General features: G+C 40.5%; 1 protein-coding gene across 2 annotated transcripts in view; it reads right to left on the reverse strand.

Annotated features, from left to right (window-relative positions):
* ano2b (anoctamin 2b) overlaps positions 1 to 23,884 on the reverse strand; it is a 115,663-nt gene that overhangs the window by 12,042 nt on the left and 79,737 nt on the right. For both annotated transcript variants that reach the window (XM_041780781.1, XM_041780780.1), the window contains 3 exons: positions 15,169 to 15,321; positions 13,128 to 13,180; positions 10,127 to 10,305 (listed from right to left, as the gene is read on the reverse strand). In XM_041780781.1, the coding sequence (XP_041636715.1) occupies positions 10,127 to 10,305; positions 13,128 to 13,180; positions 15,169 to 15,321 (385 nt within the window). The remainder of the gene's footprint in view (positions 1 to 10,126; positions 10,306 to 13,127; positions 13,181 to 15,168; positions 15,322 to 23,884) is intronic.

Raw genomic sequence — 23,884 nt, forward strand, 5'->3', positions numbered from 1 at the left:
TGACGATTATCTGTATTGGTGTTTTACATTACCGATAATAGATAAAATTAATTAATCAAAAATGCAGTACTTGGGCTCCATTGCAAAATGTGGCTCTGCCTTTATTTTCCCTTTTCAAAGTCTCACCAAATTTCCTGTATACAACACTCATTCTCTTACTGGCACTAGCTAATAACCTCTTTTTCAGAGCGCTTCTCACCAACATTCCTTGTTGTTATGTTAAATAAAAAAAATGAACAGTTCTTTACTCTGTAGAAACTGCTAGACTGTTTTTATAATAGCTCTATGTGCTTCATATTTCCGTATTTCAGGGAAATATCACACAGAAAACATGTCACAGGAATCCTGTCCTGACAGGCAGCAGCTGCAGATCTGAAAACTACCCTTGAAAAAGACGAAGAAAGACGATTCAGATCAATTTCTCTTTCACTGTTGTCAAAAGTCCTGCCTCTTCTTGATTTGGCTTGATTGGCAAGAGTGGAAGAAGTGACACTGACGAGTGCAGAGCTGCTCCAAAAGTTGAAGAGTCTCCAACTGAGAGCGCTCTGAGCATGGCGAGGGCGCTGAGTGCCCAGAATGCTGGACTGCATTGGTTTTGAATAAAAAATAAGCACAACCAGTGCCAAAAAAAGCTGGGAATGGACACAGACCCTTATTCTTCAGCTATTTTTGTGTCCCAAAAATAGTGAAATAATCAGGCAAAAGAAGTTTAAAAGAAAAAAACCTCAGAGAAATGGCAGCAGGCAAAGCCTGAATGACTGGTATCACACAAGCCTTGCTGATGCTCATGGCAGCATACAGGTCCATTTAGAGCTTTAAAGTACTAACTTTCCCCAGTTCCCATTCCTGACCTTCGACTGTAATTAACCTACTATATTATTTCTTTGAGGAGTGCTTTTAAGAAGATTTTATCAGCTTATGTCAGAGCCATGATCTGGATTCCCTCGATTCTACTCTTTGAGCCAAGCTAACTCACTCCTGGCTGGAGCTTATTATTCAATAGACAGATGTGATTAAGACCAGTTTTCTTTTATATGTACTTTTATTCTTGCAAGAACACTTTAACAACCCACAAGGGCGTACGGTGTTCTTTAATGTGGGGAAATGCCAGACTGTTTCTTCGCCAGGGGCAGGAACTTCCTGAACCTTCTTGGTGTTCACAACAAAACTTCGGGAGGTCCCTGCTTTAAGTCTTAATCACTGGAGCAAAAACTCACCCCCATTAGTAAAAAAAGTGCTTTTGGAGTCATGACAGAAAGATCTTATTACATAATCAGATCTTGTCACTGTTATTTTGTTTTCCAACAATCAAGTTTAGGATCCTCAAATTAAAATCTGCTTTTTTGACCTTTGACTTCTTCCAACTTATCCAACAAATAAACTCGATCTTTGACCGGGAAGGACTTACGTGAATCAAAGCTGTATCCTGAAAGTTAACTGATTTGTTCATTGAAAAAAGTAGCTAGTCTGTAAATTTAGCTAATTTTACAGGGACATAATTGACGGCTGGACATGATCCTGGTTGCTGATGGGTTCTTATATGGCTGTTAATGCCTGTGTTGTTTTCATGGCTATCCATAAAGATATGTAGGTGTCTGATTAAATCCCCTTTGACCACCTTGAACTCACAGTTTCTGGAACCTCTTTTCTCCAACCTCAGACCGGATTTTTCTTTTGCAGTTTGAACAAGTAGAAGTGTCTGCTGTGATTAAGACACAGTCAAGGCAATGCACTTTTCCTTTAAGCGACTAAAATGCCAACACGTGTATGAAAACGAACGAGGACAGAAAAGGAATGCAGGAAATTGCAATCACACGAGAAACTGCCCTCTACATTAAACACAGCAGTTAAACATGTCAGATTAATTAGATCGCTCTGATCAAAGTTTGAAATTGAAAAGACTGACATCCAAACACACGAGCTGTCAGGAAAGAATCCCTCTGAAGACGAAACGCTCTGATTGAGCCGTCTCACTAAGTACTACAGTAGCAGTATAGAAATCATAAAGAGGGAGGGTGAATGTGTCGGTGGGGTCTTATGGTGTCTGATTCCTTCTCCTTATACAGTCATGAGTGAGGAATGCTGCCTGTGAGAGTCCGCTCTTCTCTCTCTCTCTCTCTCTTTGATCTGTTCATCTTTGTCTCGCCCGCTCACCAGCAATTTGTAATATTTTGTTTTGAAGCGTCTCCAGTGTGACAACACTTAAGAACAAAACCTCCTACTTTGTATTACTTTATCCCTTTAATTTGGCTTCCTGGAGTGGAATTTGATAAAAAAAATAAAAAAAACTATCATCAGTGAAAAACTTTCTCCCTTTATCTCTCTATGTGTGTGTGTTTTCTAGACGCTCCATGTTTGGTTATAATAGTTGGCAGCAACTGGAGCATCTAACTTAATATTCTTTCATAAGACTTCTCAATGAGATTATGGTCAGTATGTGAGAGAGTGAAAGTGTGTGAGTGTTCCTGAGCATTCCTGCTGCCAACACTGGGCCTCCTGGGAGCCAGCAATAAATTTATAGACAAACAAAGGTCAGAGCATTCCCATCCTTTAAATACACAGACACAGAGACACACTAACACTTTATCACAGAGCATGGCTGCTGTCAGGTAGCAGTGTGCTTCAGATCAACCCAGTGTGGTTTATCTGTTGATTAGTGCAGAATGTCTGTCTATGGATCTTCTTTCTATTGTTTGATATTTTATCTTAACCTGACATGCAAGACAGAATTTCATATATCCATTGCATGGATATGCTTCACATTAATCTGTGAAACCCATACAAAACATTTGGGAAGGGCAGGATTTAAAAAAAAATCCTCAAAACGTGATTGGACGAATGTTCTGTCTGTCTCGTTCATTACAGGCCAATCAGAGCGACAAGACAAAATGAGGTGGCAGGAATGCCCAGCTACCACCTTGCTCTCCTCAAATGATGCTGCTTGATCACGTCTGTTCTCAGACCTGGCACTATTGTTTCAGGTTAGAGTTGAGGAGCTGGACGAAGTGGCTGGGGAGTCTGGGTCTCCCTTAGGCTGCTGCCCCCGCGACCCAATCTCGGATAAGCGGAAGAAGATGGAGATGGACAGACATGAATCTGGCCTATCCATCTGCTTTGCAATGTTTACTTTAGGTCTGAGAATTGTTGTTGTTGAATATGTTGGGACATTAAAACCACATGCCTGCTTTACACTAGTACTCTGATGTCATTTTAAAAGTAAAATCTGCAAATGTTTCCATTGAATCTCGACTAGAGTTCGCCAAAAGGCATGTGGGAGACTCCAGGGTCAAGTGGAAAAAAAGTTCTTTGATCCAATGAGACCAAAATGGGGCTTTATACCATCAGACAAGATGCTAAAACACTGTACATCACCACAAACACATCATCCCCACTGTAAGGCACAGTGGTGGCAGCATCATACTGTCGGGATGCTTCTCGGCAGCCAGCCCTGGAAGGCTTGTTAAAGACAGAGGGTAAAATGAATGTGCTAAAATATCAGAAAATTCTTGAGAACAATCTTGTTCAGTCTGCAAGAGAACTACGGCTTGGAGACTTTTTCCCAAGTTAGACAATGACCCGAAGAATAGAGCTACACAGAAACACTTTAAAGACAACGCAGGAATTTTTCTGGAGTGTAGAATCTCTGTTTGGAGCCATATCTACAGGTGATTCAGAGTGGCACGCATGTCTTTGTACTTAGCAACAAGTAAGGAACTCATCCATTCACAGAAAGAACCAGTAAACGCCACATTTAAAGGGCCCCATTTGGCCAGGGATTAAAACTATGAGGCAACATCAGTGACTAGTGCATCATTGTGCAGCTCTTAATTCGAACCAACAAAGGGCAAGTCAACCGTCTCATATCTGAGTGTCAAGTTAGAGTTTAAAATCTCTGGGAAAAATAATACTAATATTTTTATACTGTATTCCCAAATGTAGCTTATTTCTCAACAGAGCACACTGGTTAAAGAACATCTGCTGCTATAGATGCACCAGCAGGAAACACAATATAGGAAATTACTTTATAATCCGTCACATCACTCCTTGGCCCTTACTTGACTCTCTCGTGATAAGACTGTGAAAACAGCCAACTTCCCGTCAGCTCAGAGAACAAGTGCAGTCTTGACACGAGGCCTAAAAGTTGTGCAAACTGGTCCAGAAAAAGACGATGATTTGTAACATATGAAGCTGAGCAACCATGGGAGATTGTAGTCCACTGGAACTGTTTCTTTTTTATTTTCTCTAATTTATCAGTTTTTGTTCTATATTTTTGTGTATTTACTCTGTGCAGTCTTTAAATCACAGTTTAGCTTTGAACAAATCCAAAAGCAGGTAATGTCAGCACATGAAAGAAATCACAGAAAATGATGTGTCTAGTGTAAGTCACTTTCCCTGTTTTTGTCCCCCTCGCATGACAGTGAGGTCAGCCAAATGACAGTTGGTGCTGGTAGGGATTTATTCCCTCATTAATAACTCAGCAGGGGCAGGAACCTCAAGCGCCTTCAAAGACAATTTCTTCATGGGGATATGGTTGTGTTCTGACTAAATCAATTAAACCATCAAAAATCTGTTTAGGAAAATCTAAGTCACTGCTGTACAACAAAGAACATTTCAGTAACTCACTTCTACTGATACTCATTTAAAAAGTCTGTGTTAAATAACAAAGGAGCATAACCTGACATGCCAAATCGACTGTTTCATTTTGACATTGCATATATTTACCACTCATCTGGGAAACCTCCCCTACAAAGTGTTTGGGAAGGGCAGGAACTTAAAAAAAAAAAAAAAAAACTCAGAAGGCGCTTCTGTCCAAGAAGGAAAAACTACCAGAGAAATGCCACAATATTGTAAAGTCTTAACCTTGCAAAGCAGATGAATACGCCCGTTTCCTTTTTTTTTCACTGGCGAATCCATCTTGCAAAGCTCCCATCTGAACCATTTGGGCCCGGTTAGAAAGTGACAGGACCAATCAGTGACGAGGGGCAGTACTTTCAGGCGCAGCAGAGTCGTGACGTAAACAAGCAGCAGCAAGAGCTGGTGCAGTTATGGAGGAAGAGATTAGCGTGGATGCTGCTAAAGTGCCAGTTTTATCAGAACTTGACAGCATTCCTTCGTTAAAAGAAGACCAAAGAACAGCAGTGAGTTGTTTTCTTCTCAAAAACGACAAAAGTCGAGTACTTACATGCCTACAGTTGTCATGTTTCGCATTATTCCTCAGTAGCTTCGTACGCGCAGGTTGCTAGCGGCTACGTCACGTGCTTGTTGCTCTGATCGGCCCGTAGAGATGTGACAGACAGAACGTTCACCCAATCACACTCCGGGAATTTTTCAAAGCCTCTGCCTTTTCTCAAACGTTTCCTATTGAAGCTTTCCCAGATGGATGTGTGAAACACATCCATCTGGCGTGTCAGGGTAGCAAAGTCTAGGGTTAGGGTAAAATACCACCTAATTACCAGAGAATTGCCACAATATTATGAGGAATTAATTGATTATTAATACATTGTAATTTCCTTAATATTCCCAAGTCATAACTTGGTAAAATGCCAACTTATCACAAGGTGATTTTCACTTTTATCTGGGAAATAACTTGATAATTGCCACTCATTACTGTAATATTACTTGGTAATTGGGACCCACTTAAATACCCAAATCCAAAAATGTACCAAGAATCTGTAACTGTAATGCTACACTTCCTCAATGCAAAGTACCATTTCTAACTCATTTAACATAAGTACAAAACAGCATGATGCCTTTCATGATAAAAAAAAAAAGCTCTTTTCTCTGGAAAGCCTGTAAAACAAACTTTCCTGACTCATCCAGCTCTGGGAATGCAGCAGAGAACATTACTGCAGAGACATACAGTGACGGTCTGCCCATTGGCACAGAAACAGTGTTCTCAATGTTGCTGTTTTTAACTGTAATTTTAAAGATTTAGTACCTCAGTGGTTTCCCTCTATCACACAGTTTGTTCTGTTTCCTTCCTTTTTCTCTGGGATATTTCTACAGCCTTCAATGCTTCCCTGTCTCTTCATCTTATCTCTTGATCACAGTCCTTCACCCCACCAATCCCTGGTGGACACCATCATCCATCAATATTAGCCTTTTTATCCTTCTTCTGGCATGAAATCATTGATATGAAGCGGGGTATGGATGATCTGTGTCACACGAAGGAAAGGAAATGAAAGAGTTGACTTGTGTGGAGTGTTTGAAATACTTTGAATTACATAAAGAGTGAAATCATTTGCCTTGTGCCTGGAGGCACTGCCTACATGGCAAATGGCTAATTCGCTGTCTAGATCCAGTCTGTACATCTATAGAGTGCTTCACACTGTGAAAATTGACACGCCCCTTCTGGGCAAATCCTACAGCCAATTTCATGGTTGCAAGTATTCTCTTCGGACAAGATCCCATCGTGTTTCAGAGGTGACGTACCACGCTACTTAGACACAAAGACTGCATTCTGGCATCGTAATTCTTCGATGGGTTATGTAACAGCAGGTTGGCCTCTGTCTGTGGGCGGTGGCATCCGTGACCTTTTCTTCTGCGGCGCTTTATATCGATATTATGGAGCAAATGCTTGCCACTGGCATGAAGGAAAATGCATAGTAGATACAATAGTGTACTGTGTTTGAAGCTAACAACATTCGACTTCTTTGGCGCTGAGCTTATTTGCTCTTGTTTTCTATGGTTTTCAAAATCAATTTTTACTGTTTGTATTAATTATTTCCCTTCAGTCGGCGTTTGCAACATTTATGGATGCAAAAGTCAATAATAGCACAGCTCTTAATTATATTTGTAAACATACTGTACCTGTCAACATACCTTTCCTTTGTCTGGGACTTTCTCAAATATATTACAGAGCGATCATCATGCTAATAGCAGTTTAAACTTCACTTAAGTTTGATCTATAAAGACCACCACACAAATAATTCTGCAATTTCCTGCTTCGTAAATCTTTGTAAGCACTTGATCAAGCAATTCGATCCTATTATGCTATATATTACATAAATCCTGCAGTACATACAAAATACTGCTCTAAGCAGATGACATATTAATAGTGCTGTCAAACAGTTCTTTATATATATATATATATATATATATACAGTGCTTAACAAATTTATTAGACCACCTGTCATATTTGTCTCAGAGACCATCCAGCATCATGAAGTGCTTTAATGTGGACACTTTCATTTTCAATGAGCTCTCCACGTTTTACCATTTTGAACAGGAATGAGGGATTTCAAACTGAATTCACCCAAATCTGAGCCGGCTCACTGGGCTTCTCTGAGAAGTCAGAAATTAATCAAGCATAACATTCAACCGCTAAAACTCATTTTTCTCTTCAGGAATGCAAGTAAATAACTATAATTTGACATAATAATCAAGAAATATTAATGTGCTTTACTTGTTTTCAGTTTTTTTGTAAATCAGTACATTTGAAAATTCATGGATGACAATAATAATTATATTTTAGAATTAAAAATATCATTTGGGTTAAAGAGCTTCTACATATTGGTGTATTAACCATTGCAGAAACATAAAAAATGATTTTGGTAATTACCAATGCTGTTAATTTAGGGCAGCTGCAGCATAAACCTTACTTTGGTTAGGGTTAGGGTGGTCTAATAAATTTGTTACGCACTGTATACATATATATATTTTTTTTTTCAAATCGTAAAAACAACAGAAATTAATTACTTTCCCAAGTAGTTATGTAAACATATCTAATAAAGGCCATTACCAGATCATAAAAAATCAGATAAACAGCCTTGCTTAGCCTGATAATCTATTTTATAAGGCACACATATACCATTTAAATCTGTTTCTTTCATTTTAATACATCCGCACATGAGCAAAGAACATGAACTAAAGCAGAAGAAGTAGAAAAAGAAGAAATAGTTAACAAGGCAAGCAGAAGCAAGAGCATTGGGAGGCAGCCTTTCTGGAGAGAATTTTATGTTTAAAGTCCCTGTGAAGTAAAATCCCAAATAGTTTTTTCATGACTAAAATTTGCCCTGGTAGTCTGAATATATAGAAATATATAGAAATGGAGACATAAGTTCAGAGTTTCTACGAAAATGGATAAGCTAACTACACAATTAAGAGACAAAACAACACAAGTTCAATGCAAGGAGATACACTTGTTACTGGATTGGATTTATGGAAATGTACCTGGGGAAAGAACTCCGACCACTGACAGAATCATGTAAAGAGGGTTTTGTTTTTCCAGTAATGCATAGCTAAAGTGCATAAAAACATGTCAGATGAGTACCTCCTGATTACTCCTTGTTATCAGACTGAATTATATGGAAATATGCAGGACTGCATATACAAAAAGACTCAGTTAAGCCATGACATTTTCTCAAAACTTCTTTTTTGTTGCAGCATTTTATTCCGTAACGTATACCATTTAAAGGGATTTTAAGGGAATAAATGTGAAGATTTATATACTTGTGAAGGTCAAAATTACAAACTATGAAAAGGAAAGTATTTCTGTTTGATCTGACAAGATAAGCCTTTTATGATATTTTTGTGATAAAAGTAGATAACTAATAAATTTAATTATATTCTCAGATCTTAAAAAGTACTCTGATGGCAAAACAAAGAAAAGAAAAAGAGGGGGGCAGGTGGCCTAGTGGTTAAAGGCGCTCCCCATGTACGCGGGCAGCCCGGGTACGAATTCGGCCTGAGGCCCTTCACCGCGTGTCTCTCCCCCACTCTTGACCCTGTTTCTGACTCTATCCACTGTCCTCCTCTGTCTAATAAATGCCCCAAAATAAATCTTAAAAAAAAAAAAGGAAAAAGGAAAAAAAAACACATTGACATAAGTATTCAGACTGTTTACGCAGTACTAAGTTGAAGAACCTTTAGCAGCAATTACAGCCTTGTGTGTGTTTGAATCTGTTGCAGCAAGCTTTGCACACCTGGATTGGGAGATTTTCTACCAGTCTTTTTTGTAAATCCTCTCAAGCTCAGTCAGGTTGGATGGGGACCATCAGTGGAAAGCCATTTTCAGGTCTCTCCAGAGATGTTTGATAGGGTTAGTCAGGGCCACTCTAGGACATTCACAGGGTTTTCCCTAAGCCCCTCCTGTGTTGTCTTTGCTGTGTGCTTAGGGTCATTATCATGCTGGCCCAGTCTGAGGTCAAGACACTATGAAACTGGAAAAAGAGGACATCTCTGTACTTTGCTCCTTGCAGCTTTTTCTCAACCCTAACCAGTCTCCCAGTCCCTGCTGCTGAAAACATCCCCACACCATGGTGCTTCCACCAGCATGCTTCACTACTGGGATGGTACTGAGTAGGTAATAAGCACTGCCTGGTTTCCTCCAGACCAGGCCAAACAGTTCAAGCTTGGTTTCATCAAACCAGAGAATCCTGTTCCTCACAGTCTGAGAGTCCTTCAGGTGCTTTCATGTATTTTGCACTGAGGAGAGCCACTCTTCCATGAAGCCCAGATCAGTGGAGGGCTGCGGTGATGGTTGTCCTTCTGGAACTTTGTTCCATCTCCACACAGGATCTCTGGAGCTCAATCAGAGTGACCATTGGGTTCTTGATCACCTCTCTTACAAAGGCCAGTCTCTCCTGATTGTTTAATTCGGTCAGGTGACCAGATCTTGGAGAATCCTGGTTGTGCCAAACTTCTTCCATTTGAGGATTACGGAGGCCACTGTGCTCCTGGTACCCTTCAGTGCAGCTGACATTTTTGTAGCATTTCCCAGATCTGTGCCTTGCAACAATCCTGTCTCTGAGCTCTGCAGGCAGTTCCTTTGACCTCATGGCTTGGTTTTTGCTCTGATATGCATTGTCAGCTGTGAGGCCTTCTACAGAGAGGTGTGTGCCTTTCCAAATCATGTCGAATCAATTCACTTTACCACAGGCGGACCCTAATCAATGTGCAGAAACATCTCAGCAATGATCAAGACAAATGGGAGGAACCTGTGCTAAATTTCAAGTGTTGTTGCAGATGGTCTAAATACTTATGTCAAACTGATATTTCAGTATTTCATTTTTAATAAATTTCCAAATTTCCGACAAAACCTGAAAAAGGGAAGGGGACTAAATACTTTCTAAAGGCACACTATTGGTTACTTTAATGTTTCATGTGTATTTGTGTTTGTTTCTACCTGCAGACGGTGATGTCTCCATGGTCAGAGTTGAGCGGTGCCGTTCCAGGTTTAAAGTTGGACACGTTGAAGTAGGAGAGCGTGTGGTCGATGAACCCGTGCATGGTGCCAGTCTGACTGAACATGTACTGGTAGACGAGCCGAGGGATGAAGTCTGATGTGAAGGAGATCACAAAGGCCTCCAGAGAGAAGAGAGACAGTCAGAGTTAAGCTTTTTTATTCCAAAAATAAATTATAACATAAAGCATATTTCACCTTGCAAAATTACACTTGTCAACGTCCTTCAAGCAGTGCAATGTGAGCCAAATGTATTGTTTTCAGATGTCAAGAACCAATTACACTATTTTAGGAAATTCCTTTATGTGTTTTCATATAGGATCAGTGATACTTCCTTCAGAGCTGATACATAATTTCAAGATGTATTCACAAAAAGAGGAAGTCTGCTCCCGCTTTTCCATCGCCTTGCTGCTCCCAGGGTAGCTTAACTGAGTTTAAGCATGCTGAATCCAGATCAAATAAAACTCCTGCTGCTGGTTTTTCTGAATCCTCTGCAAATCTGTTTAGTATTAAAAGTAAACGGAACAAGATTTGGTTAGCCGGCGGAGGACAAATCCCGAGCAGAGCTTTCCTTTCTTCACAAACACACCTTGACCTCAGCAGATCAGGATGCTGAGGTATTTCAGACATGATTCAGGGATCTGCCAAGGTCATGAAGGATGATATCTCAGAGTAAACAGAGAGGATAAATCTGTATTTGAGACACATATGCACACAAAAGAGCTGATTAAAGCCGGATTACATGTCCTAAAGCTCAGGAGAGAGATTCATACTCTGTGTTGAGCACACATTAACATTTGACCTCCTATCCATGAAAACCTTGAGGTCGATGAGGCTTATAAACAGAGCTAAGCATTATTCTGATCTAATGTGGAAACAATTTACTTATACTTGTGAACACTTGAACTTGTTATGTAGTAAAACTGTCAAACTCATGAGAATAAAACTTTCAAACCCTTGAGAATCAAATCATTATAGCAAATTAGACCATGCATTTCATACTGTAAGGCACTATAAAGATCTTAAATTTTTAATAGCCATGACAAAGCTGACTTTAGATTTCCAAAATACATCATTCAACAAGATTTAGAGGTTGAGTTGAAATGCCTCCTCATAGCGGTTAAAACTAAACTCAGAGATAAAAATCTGCAGTATTCTCCTTCAATACTGTTCTGTTTATTGCTGTATTTATTCAGCCAGTACCCCATTTATTCCTCAAATTAACATCCCTTTTGGGTGCTTGGTTACCAAGTTGTAATCCTACATGCTTGGTGTGAATGCACATCAGTAATGTAGATACAAGGGATGCACTGATGCACTGCTGTAACTTCTGTATTTGCCAATATCAGCCCTGTTGACAAACACCTAGCAAAAATGGATTATCACGTAACAGTGGCCAATCTCTAACTCTTATGTTTAATCAATTTAAAACTAGTATCTGGTGCATCCAACTGCTGAATTAAGATATATTCTTTATTAGGCAGAAGAAGACACCTAGACAAACTTCGATCTGGCTAAACATGAGCGAAAATGTTGGTATGGTGGGAGTCTTATGCCAAACGAAGTTATCTTAAAAATGTCGGTTTCGACATTGGTATCCATTAAATTAGTATCTCAAACATCAGTATAAGTATTGGCCTCAATTTTTACAGTCAGTGTATCTCTAGACACTTAGACGCTACACATACTATCATATTCCCACAGGACTATGGGGTTCCGGCCTCCGCCAGGGCTGTCCCTTGCCATATTTTCATGGGATCTTGAGATGCAATTGGGAGACACTTGGATTCTGTTGTCTTCCTCGGCTTGGGACCCCCAGCCGGTACTGGGACGGTTTTCAGCTGAGTGCAAAGCTGCTGTTATGACAGTAAACACCTCCAAGTCCGAGCCCATGGTTCTCTGCTGGAAAACGGTGGATTGCTCCCTCTGGGTGGGGAGTGAGTCTTGGCCCCATGTGAAAAAGTTCAAGTATCTGGGGGTGTTGTTCATGAATGAGGGTGGAATGGACTATGAGATTGACAGGTGGACAGCAGTTTTGAAGGTGCTATACCAGACTGTTATGATGGAGGGAGCTGAGCCAGAGAGCAAAGCTTTCGATTTACCAGTAGATCTATGTTTCAGCCCTCACCTATGGTCATGAGTTTTGAGTAATGACTGAAAGAATGAGATTGCGGATGTCTGCGTCTGGGCTTAGCATTAGAGATCCGGTGAGGAGCTTGGACATCTGGAGGGATCTAGAAGTAGAGCCGGTGCTCCTTTGCATCAAAAGGAGCCAGTTGAGATGGTTCTAAACAGGATGACTCCTGGTCTCCTCCCTGTGGTGGTCTTCTTGGCATGTCCAACTGGGAGGAGACCCCGGGGCAGACTCAGAACCTGCTAGAGAGATTATATATTCCATCTGGCACCTCGGAATCCCTCAGGAGGGACTGGAAAAGATTGCTGGAGAGAGGGATGTCTGGGTTGAGTAACTTCACATGCTGCCACCATGACCTGACCCTGGATAAGGGATGTGGGTGGGTGGGTAGCTGGCTGGCTGGACAGACAGATGGATAGACAGTCGGTCCAGCCAGCCTGAGTGCCTCAGATAGGTTGAATAGTTTGTTGCATACACAAGAGGTAGGCAAATGAGCTCTAACTGCTGGTAATCAGTGGAGTTGTTGATTGTTGATACAAAGTGTGAATGCATGTATTAAAGTGCTGTCAACTTGAAGGCTATCCAGTATGGACATTAACACAAATGTAGACAATCTAATTTTTCTCCAAACCCACTCTGTGCTTGTGACTTATTAAAGAGTTTGGGTGCTATGAGAGACATCTTAGTTTGTCATATACATGACTTAATGTGACGTACATGTCTTCATGTTATTAGTGTGAACAGACATCTGCCCTCATCTCTATTTAAATATGCAGAGAGTAAAAAGCAGGGCACTGCATTAATACTTACATTTATAATAACAGAGAATTTCCCCATTCCACTCAGTATGTTGTACCATATGCCTGAAGAGCAAGACAGAGGGACAAGGAGAGAGGATGTTATCATGAAATACTGAAAAACAAATGACCGATCTTCATAAATATTTAATGCTATCTAATGGAACCTCAAAGACCTTGTAGATAAAAAGAAAATGTAAAAAAAAAGAAATTAGATAAAGCAGCAGCTTCGGTTTATGGTCCCAATCACTACAATGAAGTCATTTTTCAATGCAGAGCCACATTTATGTTGGATTTTTTTCCTTACACTAAAAATTAGCAATTTTGCTAGGATAGGGCTTCCTCCTACTAAAAGACACTGTAAACTGAGGTCAGACTACACATTTTAAGCATGATTATCACCCGATCCAACAGTCTTAGGGTTTTGGGACCTGCAGCCCTGACACTTAGTTGTGTTTCTCGTGTAGTGTGCCACGATGAATGACAATCAAGGACCCACCTTGGATGCCTCACAACCTCCTGACATAAAGTCTAACATTAACCTATAATCGCACAAAGCACCACTCAGTTAAACCTCGCCATGAAAGAGGTCAAAAGCTTTTTAACAGTCGGAATCCAAAATTCTGACACACAAAGATCTTGCTGTTTTCATGTTTCCTGCAACCTTATCCCAACATATCTAGTGTGTTTTGACACAAATTTTGGATTTCATTTTAAAGGGAATTTAAGGTTCTTACATGGTCTGACTGTTTATAAATGACCTTTCCTGCTGAAACGAGCTCACATATAAACCTAGCAGCACGCTGCCCTCTCCCTCATTAAAGGCCATCACTCATCAATGACCTCTTCTTCTTCCTCCTTCCCTCCACTATGAACATAAACCAACAATAACCCATCCAGATAAAAAAAAAAAAGATATCGATTGGTACGATTGGTACCATCAATACTAATTCTTCACTATAATAGCAGCACTAATGCACTCATGTGAATAAAAGCTGTCTCCGTACCGTAGGCTTCAATAAGTCCGAGAATTTTCTTTGAAAGATGCCAATAGAGCGTGAGATAAGAAAAATAAGAAAAAATGATTAATCCCAGATGGTATTTCATAACTTTCATTTGGAGTGGCAGGGGCACAGAAATACTTTTTATTCGACTGTGGCTATGGGATGTGTTGTCACCTGTGGCACATTGGTACCGGCCCTCAGTATCAGTATTCTTAAAACAAAAAGACAAACGAAAACATACTTGACTTGGCCACAATGAACTACTGAGTGCTTCTAATGGTCTTTAATTATGTAGACAACACCAAAAAGATACAGACTTTTGATAAGTCGTATGACCAACATTAAACACAACCGACACTAATGGGAACATCATCAAATTCAGATGCATTTTTTCAAAGCCAAAGCGCTGAAGACATCAAAACTTTGACAGGATGAGGAAACTTAGCAATAATTTATCAAATAATACAAAAATTAAACAAACAAAACAACAACAGCACTGGAGCATCCTAATTTCAGAGTGGTGGACAGATTGCACACAGATGCACATTGACAGATTGTCAAAAAGAGCTTATTTCAAGTTATTGCAAGAGCATTTCTGACATTACTCAGATGAGTTTTTGAAAGAAGGTTAAGGTATATCATTCATGTCACTACTCAGCAGACTCATGGTTGGACCAGCAGGATTAGTTAAGGCCTATAATGGCCTGTGGATACACTCAAAAATGTAAAGGTGTCAAAAAGATGAAGATTTTGCAGAGATATGAGCTTTAAGGTTAGGGCCACAACATGGTGGTAATGAATAGCTGCTGGGTGACAGTTTGTGTATTCAGCTGAAAAACCTACCTGACCTGTCTGGTTTTAATGCTGAGTAAAGGAACACTTTAGTCTTTAAAAGGATGCCTGAAATGTTTCCACTCCTTCATGAGTAACAATAACGGGGGTTTGTATGTATTATACAATCTACTGACCATCCACAGTTATTGTACCACATACATTGAAATGTGTTGGTGAAGCGCACAGGGTGTTTAAAAGGATGTGGTCTGAGCTTACCTATGTCTTTAGCACGTACTGCAACCGGCCTGCGTAGCTCCGTCACAAACTTTTTGGCGTCCAGTCTGATCTCGATGACGTTGTTGAGCAGAGCGAAAAGTGGAGCGAGTGGGAATGAAGCCACGAAGAGGGAGACGAACCCAAACTGGATTACTGCAAAAAGGGAAAAAAACTCATCAGACAATAAAAAATAGAGTAAGTGTACAATAACAATGTATAGATTTTAATGTGCTCAATTAGTTTTACATAATTCCTTGTTGTGTGTTTGCATGTGGGGGAATAATAGAGGCCATAATTCCTATAATCTTCATTCCTTAGCACTCATAGTAAACATTAAGACACTGGCAGTATAGCATGCATAAAAAGCAACATACAGTTAGGTCTTTAGGTATTTGGACAGCAACATAATTTTGTTAAGGTCAACCATTCCTGTAGCCCTCTACCAACCTATAGCTTTATGGCAGAGTGACTAGACAGAAGCCTCTGGAGTTTGACGTCTGCAAAAGACTCCCCTTTCTCTCTAGCCACTCTGTCCTAAAGCCCAGATCAGTGGAGGGCTGCAGTGATGGTTGTTCTTCTGAAACTTTGTCCACACAGGATCTCTGGAGCTCAGTCAGAGTGACCACCAGGTTCTTGATCAACTCTCCCACTAAGACCCTTCTCCCCCTGATTTTAGGGGGTCTGAAAGCTTTCTGAATACACTGTATGTTTTAAGAGATTAATATTAGTAAAGAAAACTGATTTTCAGGTCTCAAATTCAGCTACGGCGAACTATCAAAATGTCATCTCATGTGCTGTTCACAACAGCAGAAATGGTTGGTACCAGGTAAATCCGTTAAACTGTGGGAAAAATCTATTTTCATAAAGTTTGGAGATCTTGCTGAATAAACACCTTATGGACAAAAGTATCTGGCCACACCTGTTAATTACTGAATCCAGATGTTTCAATCAGACCTGTTGTCACAGGTGTATAAAATCAAGTTCCTAGTCATGCAGTCTCTATATGTGATACAAAATGGGTCGTTCTAAAGATCTCACTGACATCAAGCCTACTGTAGATGATGCCACTTTTGTAATATGACAGATCGAGAAATTTCTTCTCTGCTTGATACTCCACAGTCAACTGTAAGTGATATTATTAGACAGTGAAAGAGTTTAGGAACAACAGCTACTCAGCCACGAAGCAGAAGACCATGTAAAATCACAGAGCAGGGTCAATGAATGGTAAGGTGTATGATGTGTATAAGTTGCCTGATTCCATAGCTGAAGAGTTCTGAACTTCCACTGGCATTCATGTAAGCACAAAATCTGTACGGTGGGAGCTTCGTGTATTGCTTTTCCATGGCTGAGTAGCTGCAAGTAAGCCTAACATCATCAAATCCAACTCCATATTAAAGTCTAATTATTTGAATACAACGTCATTACAGTCCCTGTTGGTGTAAGGGTCAGGTGGCCAAATATATGTTTGTCAGTGCAGTGTATCTAGACATTTTCTGATAATAGATTCAGCGACTGGTCCTCTTAGAGCTTTAATGTACTATCTTTTTTCCATTCCCATTCATCCCTAATGGCTGTTCTTCACTTCCTGAACCCCCTAGCATTACCCCCAAATGTAAAAGCCCATTGTGGTGGTGAAGAGAAATAAAACAATATTACAGTCCTAACTGTATTAGTCCCAATAGTAAATACATTTTTAATTGCTGCTGGCATGCCTTTCCATTTTTTACGCCGATGTATTCAAATGTACGTCTCTGTATCACAAACAAATGTTTCATAAAGCTGCTGTCAGAGCCCTAAAAAGCTGAAAACACTCATCACGGAAACTTTCTGCATTAGACAACATCTCAAGGACATAAAAATAACTCATGTAATAGTATTGTACTCCAGGGCACAGTGTCCTCAGAGTTGTTGACTGCAGTTTGATCATATGCTTGTGCGGTTTAAGTTTACGTCATATTTGTACCACGGCTGTCACAAAGAGTAAGATACGAATGTCCCGCTGAAAACATTACAGAATATCCTCCCCTTTCCTCGGTTACTGCCTCGCAGCAGAGTTATCAATACCTAGCTCTTTCACACGCCACAGTCTGGGGATTTTGAAACCACTAAAAAAAGGTTGCTTAATATGCTAAAAGTACAGTAAAAGTGAGATAGATGCTTTAATTTGAGTAGAAAAAAATAATGAAATGTTTTTTCAATAATGAACAAATTGCTTTCATATGATGGAAAATAAGTTGATCTACAGTCGTAATAAAACAATAAACTATGGTGTTTAATTTAGGGATTAGGTGTGAAAACCTGAGCCTCTCAAGGCTGCAGAGATAAAGACATAACAGGATCATTTACATCTTGTTTCCATAAAAATATACGGCTTTGGTGTATTTTCTTAGTTTCCCATATATACTAGGTTTTAATATTAAAGCCTCAATATCAACAAACAACACAGGGTGATGATGGCAGCAGTGAAAGATGACACCCATGTGAAAGTCTTGTTTCATGGAAAAAACTGTTCACACACTGTACCATATCAGAGATACTAAAACCATTTATACCGGACCTGTCTCAGATATTTCACTGATATCTGTCATAGCCATTAAACCTCATTTATCTGGCTTCAAAGTTCCTCTGAGAATTCCTCAGACTGGCTTTAGTGAACGGTCATCTCTGTGGTCAGGAGCCACACTGTCTGTCCAGACTCGCTCTGAGCTTCAGATAATGCCTTTTAAGGTGAAACACTCCGCGGCACCAGCTGACTTTTTTATGATTATACAGTGTGTTGAGCGGTGGGGTTATCAGACAGACATCCATAACACACAGATACAAACACACAGCAAAAACAAACAGAGACAAAACATCCACAGCTCTTAAAATTAAAGATGGTGGGAACAGAGTTAAAGGCACACATATACACACTGGGTTTTTACTGTGACGCCACTGGCTGCAGCAGCTTTATGCATCACATTCAACTTTAATGGTGGTTCAATAGCAATAATAACCAGGTGCTGTAAAAGACTTGTCTAAGCATTGACTGGTCTTGCACCTAGATGGCTGACAGCAGTTTCCCTTCAGAGATGTGGGAGTCAGAGATTAACTTCAGGCTCAGGGAAGGCCGCCGATAAGAGAGGATTAAGGGAAGAGATCTCTGGGTCCCAACCAAATGTGAGCCCATACTGCATCCACAATGGCATGGCTCCACAATGAAAGAGTTTGAATGCTGAACTGATCTGACTGAAGTCCAGACCTTTCATCAATAGAAAACATTTGGTGCATTATAAAACAAAAAAATCCAGCAAAGAAGACCAAGAACTGATGAGCAGCTAGAATCCTACATCAGACAGGAATGGGACGACATTCCTCAGGAGCTAATATCTTTCATGAAATGGTAAAATGTCTTAGTTTCAACATCAGACATGTTTTGAATAAAATATGGGTTTGTGAGATTTGCAAATGATTACATTTTGTTTTATCTACTTTTTACACAGTGCCCCAACTTTTTTGGAATTGTGGTTGTAGATGCCATTAGGACAATACTAAATTATGAATGCTTTATGTGCTGCAAGGTCAGCTGGTGATATTTAAAGACCTGATATTAATGGAATTACTAAAGCTGAAGCCTTCCTGTTGGGTACATCACTGAAGGATCACAAAAACATCCACCTGCTCCTTAAGAATGTGCAAAGGAAACATGAGAAAGACGAGCTGGTTTGTCTGACTTTGGGTGATGCATGGCTCAGATTGGAGCACTGGAACTTTAGCAGTGTGGGAACGGGGATTTCCAGCGAGCCTGAGACTGACGGCTTCACCTCGGGACGCCACGCTCAGACAAAGAGTGGCAAGGAAGAAAATACGACAGCAGAGCGGCGAGCGCTAGAGGGCAAGCTTAGAATAACCTCTCTATCTATCCGAGCCGGGGTTGACGGGTTCGAGGCTGGTCCAGGCGCACATACACAGAAGATACACACATGCCTTAACATGAGCACCAAGTCTCACAAATACAACACATTTAGAAATGCACAGGGATACAAGAGTTCACACTTATGCCAGTTATGTGAGAGTCTGTGTTAGCAGGTAGAGCTCAGACATTTCTGACATTCTTCTCTGTGCCCTGCAGCAACACCAGCTCAGACGTCTTTCTGTATGCTTCTCCCTCCTCCTACTGCCTTCTGTCCTCTCTTTCTCTCTCTATCACAAGAAAATCATTAAATCACAGCTCCATCAAAGGTCATAACCGGCTTTTCAATTATTCTCCTGAATATGACAGATTCTGAGGTTTGCATTTCCTGTGTCACTTACACACTTGAGCATGCTTCTTATGGCATTCTCATTGCAAACCTGCTTGTTCTGACTGAAATAAACTTAAGTCCATTTGCCAAGCTGAAGCAATTCATTTGCATTGGTGTGAAAGCTGTGAACTGAACCCTGATGTGCATCATAGATCGTCTTTTACATTGGTAACCAGGTCTATGCATTAAAGAGGAACTGAGAAAGTATGGAGATCAGGAAACCATTCTAAAATCCTTATGCAACCTGGAGACCAGCAGAAAAGTTTTCTTAAGAGTACATTAGGCAGACTGAATCAGTGGGGTGGATTTAAATATCTTGTCCTAATTTCCAGAAGGGGGAAGTATTGCACTTTTGGTTGTTAGCCGCCCTCAAAAACCAAAGCAGAAGGACAAGATGAAGAGATGTGATGGCAAAACAACAAAGTCAAGACCGCTTGAGAAGGTGGGTCTCGCTCCCAGTTTTTTCAAACCCTGGAACTGTTTGCAGTGAGAACATGAAAAGACCTCCATGCAACCAAATTGCAGTGTACATGTCAATGTGTGATCACAGACCAAAGGTCTTGAGGTAATAATGTAACATAACCAATCGGCCTATGATTCAGACCAGAGCAACAAACTATAACACAACCCTGGTTTGATCAGTGTGAACACATGCATACCAGATCTCTGCCACATTTATGTGAACTTGGGCTTGGTCTTCCCCTGGACTGTCCCTCTGATGAATGCTTAAGAGTCACATAGTGTCAGTAAATATAAATTTAATTTCCCAAGCATCTTAGCTCTGTTTAATGCCAAAATGTCATGCATTTGGTGTCAGCGTCATGTGTCGGGGGGCATTCATGGACCATTGCCACCTATTATGAGCCACTGTACTCCTCAAAAACTATAGTATCCCCACAGCATGGACTCATTTCTTTCACTGATATGTATGATGTGGAAGTGGGAAGAGGGTTGTTGTGAGCAAATAATAAAACCATCCTAAGTAGCCTGCAGGATGAACTCAATTGTCTGACCAGGGTATTTAAAAAGTTGACTTGAGAAGTTGCAGTGGTTGTCTGTTCTTTGTTTTTCCTTGCCGCATTTGAAAGCCAACTTTGCACTTACTGCCACATACTGAATCAATGTGTGCTCCAGTACAGAATATATGACCAATGTGAAAGCAGACCAGAAGAGGAGAGGGAAGTAGGGAGCAATTGTGCTTGGGCATGGTATGAAACAACCATGCTTAATGTGAAAATGCCCTCAAGCTGCAGATTTGCAAAAAGAAATTTGCGTTTCAGCAGGTGTTGGTTTGTTATGACTGCAGTTAGCTGTAATTGTGCTGGAGACAGAGCCCACAGCAGTGTGTGACGGTCTGTCTGTACACCTGTGGGGCTAAATAAGGTACATTTTTACCACACAGGCAGTAAATCAGTCAACTTTATTGGCACTTTACTGAACCTCCACCTCTAATTATTTAACCCTCGACTGACCCTAAAACAATGCATTTTAAAGACATTTGAAGACAAAAATATACTGTCATTTACAGTTGAAACCAGAAGTTTACATACACTAAGATTACTATGCCTTTAAACAATTTGGGAAAGCCCAGATGATGATGTCATGTCTTTGGAAGCCTCTGGTAGGTTTATTGACAACATTTGAGTTAATTAGAGGCACACCTGTGGATGTATTTTAAGGCACACCTGAAAAACACTGCTTCTTTGTGTAACATCATGGGAAAATCAAAACAAATCAGCCAAGATATCAGGAAGAGAATTGTGGACTTGCACAAGTCTGGTTCATCCTTGGGTGCAATTTCCAGATGCCTGAAGGTGCCACGTTCATCTATTCAAACAATTATACGCAACTATAAACACCATGGGAATGTCCAGCCATCATACCACTCAGGAAGGAGACGGGTTCTGTGTCCCAGAGATGAATGTGCTTTGGTCCGAAAAGTGCATCTCAACCCAAGAACAAAAGCAAAAGACCTTGTGAAGATGCTGGCTGAAGCTGGTAAGAGTGTGTCAGTATCAACAGTCAAACGAGTCCTGTACTGACATGGGCTGAAAGGCCACTCTCCCAGGAAGAAGCCATTACTCCAAAAGAAACATAAAAAAGCCAGATTACAGTTTGCAAATGCACACAGGGACAAAGACCTTAATTTTTGGAGACATGTTCTGTGGTCTGACGAATCTAAAATTGAACTTTTTGGCCATAATGACCATCGTTACATTTGGAGAAAATAGGGGGAAGCTTGCAAGCCTGAGAACACCATCCCAACTGTGAAACATGGGGGTGGCAGCACCATGTTGTGGGGTTGTTTTGCTGCAGGAGGGACTGGTGCACTTCACAAAATAGATGGCATCATGAGGAAAGAACATTATGTGGAAATACTGAAGCAACATCTCAAGACATCAGCCAGGAAGTTAAAGCTTGGGCGCAAATGGGGTTTCCAAATGGACAACGACCCTAAGCACACTGCCAAACTGCTTACAAAGTGGCTTAAGGATAACAAAGTCAATGTTTTGGGGTGGCCATCACAAAGCCCTGATCTCAATCCCATTGAAAATTTATGGGCAGAGCTGAAAAGGCATGTGCAAGCAAGGCGGCCTACAAACTTGGCTCAGTTACACCAGTTCTGCCAGGAGGAATGGGCCAAAATTCCTGCAAACTATTGTGAGAAGCTTGTGGAAGCATATCCAAAATGTTTGACCCAAGTCATACAGTTTAAAGGCAATGCTACCAAATACTAATGAAATGTATGTAAACTTCTGACTCTCAAGAAAATAATAAAAAATTGTCTAAAAAATGATCTCTCTCATTATTCTGGCATTTAGCAAATAGAGATAATTTTGGTAATCCTAATTGACCAAAAACAGGAAAAATTTAATCTGATTTAATGTTAGACGGTGAGAAAAAAAGTTTATGTGCCTTTTTATATAGTGTATGTAAACTTCTGGTTTCAATTGTACCATTAATGGTTTCTTCTTTTGTGACTTTGCCTCTGTTGTTTGTTATCATGCTTTATCTTTTTCTCTTTTGTGATTCTTTCTCTCATACATATTTCCTGCCAGTGTTTGTCAGAACACAGGTTCACAATGTCTCTTGATTTACAGTTTTTTTTTTTTACAAGTTCAATTTTGCCAACAACAGTAAAATCAATTTTCAAACTGTGGCACTGCCAGTTTTCCACAGATGGTTTAAATAGACTGATGTAGAAGTGTAGTATAAAAAATTTAGAGGTTTTCCACTACTGATTTCTTTTGCGGGCTGGCCAGCCAACTAATGCAACAAAGCTGTGAAGTCCGACAGGCTGGATTTTGTGCTACAATTGACTGGACATAGTTTGGAAAAAGCACACATATCTCTATTGAAGGCCTCACAGCTGCATGTCAGAGCAAAAACCAAGCCATGAGGTCAAAGAAACTGTCTGCAGAGACAGGATTGTTGCAAGGCACAGATCTGGGGAAGGCAACAAAAAACATTCTGCCACATTGAAGGTTCCCAAGAGCACAGTGGCCTCCATAATTCTCAAATGGATGACAACCAAGACTCTCTTTGGTCATCCAGCCAAACTGAGCAATCAGGGGAGAAGGGCCTTAGTAAGAGAGGTGACAGAGAACCTGCTGGTCAATCTGACTGAGCTCCAGAGATCCTGTGAGGAGATGGGACAAAGTTACAGAATGTCAACCATCACTGTTGCTCTCCACTGCATGTAAACCTGCATGGAGTTTTCAAATAGAACCTGAAAGACTCTCAGACTGAGAGAAACAGGATTCTTTGGTCTGATAAAAGCAAGATTGAACTGTTGGACTCAGTTCTTAACATCATGTCTGGAGGAGACTGGACAATGTTCATCGCCAGCCCAATACCATCCCAGAAGTGAAACAAGGTGGTGGCAGCATCATGCTGTGGGGGGTGTTCAGAAGCAGAGGTGTTTTTAACATTAACAGGAGACTAGTCAGGGTTTAGGGAAAGTTTAATAAAGCAAAATACAGAGATATCCTCAGTGAAAACCTTTTCTACAGCACTCAGGACCTCAGACTGGGCCGAAGATTTGCTGTCCAACTGACAGTGACCCTAAGACCACAGCCAACACTATCAAACATCTCTGGAGAGACATGAAAACTGCAGTCCACTGACGATCTACATTCAACTTGACTGAGCTTGAGAGGTTTTGTGAGGGAGAATGGCAGAAAATCCCCAAATCCAGGTGTGCAAAGCTTGTTGAGTCATATTTAAAAAAGACACAAGGCTGAGATTGCTGCCAAAGGTGCTTCAACTCAGTACTCAGTAAAGGGGTCTTAATACTCATGTCAATGTGATATTTCTGTTTTTTTCTTCTTAATACATTTGTAAAAATGTGTTGGCCAATCCCTACATCATACAGCAGGTCTCACTCTTTTATGCCGAGTTAGCTCTGTGGGCTGTGAATCGTTGTGAGCCAA

Source organism: Cheilinus undulatus, linkage group 23 (assembly GCF_018320785.1).
Source record: "Cheilinus undulatus linkage group 23, ASM1832078v1, whole genome shotgun sequence".
NCBI classification, from domain to species: domain Eukaryota; kingdom Metazoa; phylum Chordata; class Actinopteri; order Labriformes; family Labridae; genus Cheilinus; species Cheilinus undulatus.